This window comes from Pithys albifrons, chromosome 28, assembly GCF_047495875.1.
Source record: "Pithys albifrons albifrons isolate INPA30051 chromosome 28, PitAlb_v1, whole genome shotgun sequence".
Taxonomy (NCBI): Eukaryota; Metazoa; Chordata; class Aves; order Passeriformes; family Thamnophilidae; genus Pithys; species Pithys albifrons.
This window is the reverse complement of record NC_092485.1, coordinates 5632473-5640038: the sequence shown is the minus strand read 5'-3', so window position 1 is coordinate 5640038 and position 7566 is coordinate 5632473. Positions and strand designations below refer to the sequence as shown.

Genomic DNA, 7566 nt, shown 5'->3' with positions numbered 1-7566 from the left:
GGGAGGAAAAGCCTGGGCCACCCTTCCAGCCTGGAGAGAACCCCTTGTGCCAGGCAATGCCAACACCCAGTGATGTTCCTGAGGTCCTTCACCAGCTGGGCATGTGTTGGGACCCCCAAGGAGGGGTCCTTGGTCCCGGTGCCTCCAGGAGGATTTAGATCTCTGCAGGGAATGGGGTTTGGCTGTGGGAGGGTGTGATGAGGATGTGGAAGTCCCTGTGCTGCTCTGGAATGTGGGAGGGGATGGGGAAGGGGTGGCCCAGGGGGATGGAGTGAAATGTTCTTGCCTCTCCTCCTGCCTGGCTCCTGCAGGAGCCTTGGCTGGAGTTGGGGGTATCTCCCTGGACCAGGGATTTTTGGGGACCCACCTCCTGCATCCCACAGAGTGCCCACAGGCTCTGCCTTCCTGGCTGCTCCCAGTCGAGCCCATGGGCTGGAAAATGGCAAAATGGTTCTGGTCCCCACCATGTGAAATTATCATTTTTTAAGTATCCTCCAGCCCAGCTGTTAAAAATCAGCAGGGCTGAAGGCCAGAGAACATCCGGAAAATAACACCCAGTGGTGCCGCCGTCCCTCCGTCTCTCCGCTGACACTTTTCCATGGTATTTTTCCTCCTATAAATGTCCTTGCAGGGACCCCCAGGGATGCGGTGGAGCGGCAGCTCCGCGGCCCGGGGAGGGCTCCGTAAGCACATGCCATGTCTGGGACGGCCACTAGTCGGCAATTCCAGCCTGGATTATGTCTGGAAGAAGATCTGGGTTGCGGGAGGAGAGGCTGCAGCGCTCGGAGCGGCCCCGACGTCCACCCCGGGGGCTCCTCACACGCGCTTGGTGCAGTTAAGGAAGGGCTTTATTGGTGGGTTTGGTGGCTACAGTTCATGCTGTGAGAGTACAGGATTTTGGGGTGGTTTATGCTCTTTGCATGCAGGCACAACGCGAAGGGTCTGGGTGACCCCTGCAGGTCATTCCCAAAGCTCAGCTGCCCCTTTGGTCCTCGAACTAAACCGCCCAAGGATCCGAGTTGGGTGGGTTTGGATTTTGGGGAATTCAAACGTGCTCTGGGTGCACGTGGTACCGTGAAGTTTTGGGGTTGGTTTTGGTTTTAACTGGGATACCCTGGGCTGCCTGGGCAAGGAGGGAGCTCAGAGCCAAGCTGGGGGTGCCCAGGCAGCTGTGGGTGACAGCACCAGGAATTTCCATATCCCTCAGCCCCCACCCTGCCCTGATCCAGGGGGCTGGGAGGAAGATCAGAGACCCCTCGGCCACAGCCAGTAGCCAGGCTGTTCCTTAGGGGGATTCTCTCTGACTCCAGCACCAGGAAAGGTTTCTCTCTCTTAGTTCTGGAGCAGGAGGCTGAAGGAAGGGGGGGGAAAAGGAGGGGAAGGAGGTGATTTGCTCTTCCTCATCCCAGACTAAGGGATGCTCCAGCCTGGATATCTTTTACCCTTTACTGCTGCAGCTCCCAACCTCCTGGATGCTCCTCCCATGGTCAGTGGGTGCAGATCTGCTGGTTCTGCAGGACCCCACCTGAACCCCCCATGGGGTCAGATGCTCAGGACCAGGTTTCAGGGGTGGGATGAGCCCCATTCCCACTGCATCCCACCCTCCAGGGGAGGAGGTGTCAGGGGTGCAGGGCTGTGGGGGGTGGCTGTGGGGGGGTCACAGGGAGGGTGTTCCTGGGATCTGCCCCACCCTGTGTGGCTGGAGAGCCGGGAAGAGGAAGAATGTGGGGAAGGAGGAAGGCTCCTGCCCACCCGCGTGGGCTGAGGGAGCCCCTGATTGCACTACTGCGAAGCCAAGTCAGGCTGAGAAGCTGCATTAAACCGGGAGTGAGGGTCTCCCCAGGGCCGGGGGAGCCAAGTCCTGAGGGTGGGAGGCTCAGATCTCGATGACAGTGGCCCGGCGCAGGCACAGGGGGGCGTCGGGGGGCACCGCGTTCCGCTTGATCTCGTTCCCGTCGAGCCGCAGGACCTGGAGCCGGGAGTAGTTCATGACGTCCACCACGGAGCAGAAACTGCTGATGGAGAACTCTGTGGAGGAGAGAGGATGGAGCTGAGCACGGGCTTCAGGCCCCTCGGACCTTCCCGATGGGGCTGATTTTGGGGAGCGATGTGAGAAATGGCAAAGGGGCTGCTCTGTCTGAGGTATCGACCTCCGAGAGTTGATTTATGTTAAGGTGGGCAGGAAAAAAAATAAGGCAGCCCCAAATGACTGATTATTCCTGTGAATTTGGACTCAACACCCTCCTCTCTTAAGCTAAAAGGGTTCCTGATGCTCCTGGCTGCAGTCAGAAGGAGCAGGCAGGTTTGTGCCTGTGCAAGGGTTGGGACACAGGCCTTGGCCCCTTTGCCCAGCTGGGATGGAGTGCTCTAGGGTGGAGTCCTATGGAAAACATTGCCCTTCATCAGGAATTGCCTCTGCTGCCTCTCCTTGAGGTTTCACATGCTGCAGTCTTCATGCCCTGACTGCCCTGGCCACCATGGGACCCCCAGGAGAAAGGATGTCCCTGTCCCCATCCCAGACGTTCCCTGGCCGTTCATCTGTTCCCAGCACCAGGCAGGGAAATTCCAGCCCAGCCCAGACTGGGTTTGGAAGGAGGAGATGGAACAAACTGTAAAATACATTTTTTTTGTGCAGGATTTGGGACTAGAGGGCAGCAAAGCTCCAGGCCGGGATGCTGCTGGGGAAGGCAGGAGGATGCTGGGGAAGGTCTGTGCCCACAGACTGTGCTTTGGGGGGCTGGAGGGGCACGGCCCCGTGCCAGGTGCGCCCAAAGGGGCTGGTGCTGCACAGCTGGACCCGCAGGTGCTGTGAGGGTCAGTGGCAGGACCTGCGGAGGGAGGAGAAGCTGCTGCCAAGCCCGAGCAGCTCCGTGGCATTTGTGGGCAGACAGTAACAGCTACAGATTTTGAAAGCAAACATTTGGGAATCTGTTCTTGTTTCTGTGTTTCTGTCAGTTCCCCGGTGCGGGGTTGTGTGTTTTCTCTGCAACACTGACACATCCCTGTCCCCATCCCAGCCCTGGCACTCCAATCCCTCAGGGGCCACAGTGGAGGGATCCTGGAGAGTCCTGCCCTTGGGGTCTGGCAGGTGACAGGAGCAAGTCTGGATTTTTCCAGGAGATTGCTTCGGGGTTTATTTTTCTACCTTATTTTTATAAATAGCAGCCCCAGAACAATCTGTTCCTTTTATTTATTTGTGTATTAAGTGGAGTGAATTTCAGTCCTGGCAGAAGATGCTGCATTGAGGGCTCTGATCACTGAGAGCTCCCAGAGCAATGACCCCATGGATCACACAGGAGCCTTCTGGGCTTCATGTGTGTTGGGGTACAACAGGTTCCATTCCTGCCTTGCCAGGGCCACCTGGAAGTGTCCCAGATTCCGTCTTCCTGCTCAAACCATTACCCCACGTGGTTTCCTACAGGTTCTGCATCCCCATCTCCCCATTTTCTATTGCACCTCCATCCATCCCCTGCACCATCAACCACCTCCTGCACCACCATCCCCTCACCACCACGCCATGGTTGGCACATTCCTGCTCACCATTGATTTGGTTTCCCTGCAGGTAGAGGTTCTCAAGGTTGGTGTTGACCCGAGGGATCTTCTGGAGCCGATTGTAGGAGAGGTCCAGCTCGAGGATGCTGCTGCTGTTGAACGTGTTGGTGGAGAGCCCTTGGTTTGTCAGGCTGTTGTGGGACATCCGGACATAGAGCAGCCTGGGAGACACCTGGAAATAGTCATCAGGGATGGTGTTGATGTAGTTGTACTCTAGGTAGAGCTGTTCCAAGGACATTGGTAGCCCATCAGGGACTTTCCTGAGGTGGTTGTAGCTCAGATCAGCAAGGATCAAAGACTTGAGCCCTTTGAGAGATGCCCCCATCTCAAAAATGAAGTTGTGGCTGAGGTACAGGGCTGTGAGGTTCTCCAGACCCTCCAGAGCGTTGGAGGGGACCTTGGAGATCTGGTTGTAAGACAGGTGGAGCTCTCTCAAGGAGCGGGGCAGGGGGCTGGGCAGCCTGGTGAGGTTGTTGTTGTTCAAGTACAACCTCTCCAGGTTTTTGAGCTTCCCAAAGACCCTCTTGCCCATCTTCTCGCTGCTGATCTGGTTGTTGTGCAGCGCCAGCCACTCCAGCTCCGTGGCGTTGTCGAAAGCTCCCTCCTGGATGGCGGTGATGTGGTTGTTCTGGAAATAGACGTACTTCATGCGGGAGGGCACGAAGGGCAGGTACCTCAGGTTGCGGGTGTCGCAGTACATGGCCGAGGAGAAGTTCGGGGGACAGTCACACTCCTGGGGACACTGCCAGGAAGGGGCCTGCTGGGGTTCTGGGCCGGGCTCTGGCTCCGTGTCCAGAGCTGCAGGGTAGGAGTACACATAGGGGGGGTTCTCGTCCTCGTAGTAGGGCATGTAGTTGTAGGAGGCCACCCGGGACTGCCTCATGTAGTACTGCAGCCATGCCAGGTCCTCCTCCTCATTGTACTGGCCCAGAGAGGCCCCGCAGAGCCCGGCCAGGATGAGGATGGTGGCCCAACACATGGTGCTGGAGGGACCTGCGAAGGGAGAGGGAGGGAGGAAACCATCAGCAGTGTCAGACCTGATCCCACAGTGGGTGGGATGTGGATCTGGATGGGCTTGGTGGTACTTGGTGGTACTCAGGGGACCTGAGTGACTCCCACCCAGAAAACCACAGCAGCAGACACATTCTCTGTGTGCAGTTACCTGATCTACCCCCTTTTCACCTCAAGCCTGCATGAAAATTCCATCCCAGTGGAGATTTACTTGCAAAATCCTGATTTATGGATATTTCTGCTAGAAATGAGTAGAGGTTGGAGATACAGGACACACAGTCTGGATTTGTGTAAGGTCACACAGGGTTTGCTCCAAGGTGCCCGAGCTTGACTCTGGGTGGGAGGGACGAGAAGGGACTTGGGCAGATTCTGGATGAATGGATGAGAGGGAAAGCTGCCAGTTCAGAGCTCAAGGCATCTTTCCATGGAGCTCAAGGCATCTTTTCATGGAGCTATATTTGTGCTCCACTCGCAGGCGACACGATTTGCTGTGGGTTTCATCCAGCTCTCCCTTCCCCCACGAAAACGGAGGATGCTCAGGACTGATGTAAGTCCTGGTAAACAAGTTCTGGCTTATTTTTGAAATGAAACCACTTCCAAGCTGAGATGTCCCCAGCTCAGCCCCAACACGGGAAGGGGCAGCACCCGCTGGCCCCTCGGTGTCACCACGGGGAGGGAGTGTCACCAGACCTGCTGATGGAACCTGCTGGTGACATTCAGCCACGAGGGCTGGGATCCAGAGGAGAGCAGGGAGCAAAGCAAGCCTGTCCCCAATCCCTGTGGCTTGGCATGGGCTTTGCAGCCACCCCGTGCCATGCCCAGGTGCTGCAGCAGGAGGACTCCAGCTGTGGCTGTTCGTCCTGACTCTCCATCTCGGGATCAAGGAGCACACAGGGCGTCCCGGAGCGAGGCAGCTTGAAAAGCCTCCAGGAAACGCGCAGGGTCGTTCTGGGGGAGCGGGAGAGGAGTCGCTCCCTCCTGAGGCTCCTACATACGTGGCTGGGAGCTCATCCCTGCCAGCTCCGCCCCGGCAGCCGCGGGGCAGGCGAGGGCTCAGCAGGGACCCGTGTCCCCTCTCGCCGTGCCAGGGGTGGCCGTGGGGTCACCTGGTGACCCCTCGCCGTGTCCCCAGCCTGCAGCACGCAGGGGATGTCTGGCTGGCAGAAAAAGAGGGCACAGTTTGCAGGAGGTTGTGGCTGTGCTGGCATGGGAAGAAAAGGAGGACTGAGCCGGTGTTGGGCAGACATGGCTCCCTGGCTTTCTCCTCTCCCTTCCCTCTGTATGGAGGCAGAGGAGATGTGAACCTCTGGGATGCTTTGTGTGCCACGGGGGAGCTTGGCAGTGGCAGAGGAGTTTCTCCTCCTCCTCCTCCTCCTGCTCCAGGGCACTGTGCCTGCTGACATACCAGAGCCGTCGGCTTCTCCACCCATGCAGAGTCACTTGGCAGCCCCTTCCCAGGGGCCCCTCTGGGGCAGGACCCATCCATGGGGTCCCTCCACCTTTCCCAGTGCCCCACTCCAACCTGCTGGTGACCCCAAGCCTGTCCCCAGCAGTCACTACTGTCCCCCTCTTCATTTGTGAGTTGCTTCTCCCCTCCTGGTGCACTTCATCCCAGGTTTTGGGGTGGGATCTGACCTGAGTGTTCCAGCCATGAGATCCGTGTCACCTCCTCGTGTCCCTGCTCTGTGCCAGAGGCTGCTGAGCTAATGGGGTCAGCTCCTCATTCCAAGAAGGAGCAGGTTTTAGAACAAGGGTCTTCATGGACTGTGGCCATCCATGGTCTCGGCCCGTTGCTGCTGTGCCAGGCATGAAACCAGCTCCCCTTTCCCTGGGAATGGGATGGGCAGGGGGGCACTGCCAACCCTGGGTGTCCATGGGTGAAGATGTCCAGGTCCCAGCCAAGTGGGCATGGAGCTGCCAGAGGGGCAGCAGGGGAGGTGGGCAGCAGGAGAGATGGGTGGGTTGGGAGCTGGGCATCAGGAGAGGTGGGCAGGAAGGGAGGGGAGTGGGATGGGAGGTGGGCAGCAGGAGAGGTGGGCAGGAGGGAAGGGCTTCCCTGTGGCGTGGGAGCTCTGGCTCTCAAGCTGTGCCACCCGTGTCGCTGGCATGTGCTTCCCATGGCAGCCACCCACCCGCCGAGGCACAGGTATGGAAATCAGGCTTCAAAACAAATAAATAAAAAAAATCCTAATAAATATAGAGCTGGACTTACCAAGGTGAGATCCTCCTGTGCAAAGGCTCGCTGTGCTGCTCGGGGCTCGCCCGTGTGTCAGGCAGCATGGGAGTGTGTCTGCCACTCTGCAGAGCCTGTGCCCGCCCCAGAGCCCAGAGCAAACACTGCGCTGCAGGTCACGGGCTCGGCAGGGTTTGGGGAGTGACCTCCCAGCAGCAGCCAGTTTGCAGCAGAGACTGGAGAGACCCTAATGCTGCCTGGCGTTATAAATAACCTGCTTTTTCTTTCCTCCCTCTCCCTCTCTCTCTCTCTCTCTCTCTCTCTCTCTCTCCCGTCTTTTCTCATAGGAGTGTTGGCACTTTTCAGGCTCTCTCTGTTTAACGACTTAGTGGAATTGGGATGTTGTTTTTAAAAGGGCTGTTGTCAGGTCTCCTGTGTTTCTCATCACGGAATGATGAAGAGGCCTCTGGCCAGATTGAAAAATATCAGATTTTGAGGTGCTGAGGATGGGATTCTTTGGGAGAAACAAGAAATTATCCTTAACTTTTACAGTACCAGGAGAAGAACCGTTAGTCCTGCTCCGATGGCAGCCTGGGCTCCTTCCCCAGGAAGCCTCAGTTTATGCAGTCCCACTATTAAATATTTGGGATAAACATTTCCATGAACGATAAGGCTGCAGCATCCAAAGTAAATAAATTGCCTACCAAAGAGCCACTGTGACAGTGGGAATTTGTCTCCAGCTTGGCAGGACAGAGATGCCAAGCTGGCATTTCTGCAGGCTGTGCCCATCCCCCTGGGATGAGGGTCTCATCCATCCCCCCGAGGCTGAG

The 7566-nt window shown here is 57.4% G+C and overlaps 1 protein-coding gene across 1 annotated transcript; it reads right to left on the bottom strand.

Annotated features, from left to right (window-relative positions):
- Positions 1-838: 838 nt before the first annotated feature.
- Positions 839-7047, bottom strand: FMOD (fibromodulin). Its single transcript, XM_071578908.1, has 3 exons — positions 6776-7047; positions 3541-4545; positions 839-2028 (listed from the first exon to the last, which is right to left on the bottom strand). Exons 2-3 carry the CDS (start codon positions 4529-4531, stop codon positions 1877-1879), a joined length of 1143 nt encoding a protein of 380 aa, XP_071435009.1. The 5' UTR covers positions 4532-4545; positions 6776-7047; the 3' UTR covers positions 839-1876.
- Between the last annotated feature and the right edge of the window lie 519 nt (positions 7048-7566).

Bases quoted from the DNA above. Each gene is read 5' to 3' on its own strand.
- FMOD (XM_071578908.1), bottom strand. From the start codon at position 4,531: ATGTGTTGGGCCACCATCCTCATCCTGGCCGGGCTCTGCGGGGCCTCT. The intron at 2,029-3,540 runs GTGAGCAGGAAT...TCTCCTCCACAG, and splicing joins GCAGGGAAACCAAATCAATG to AGTTCTCCATCAGCAGTTTC.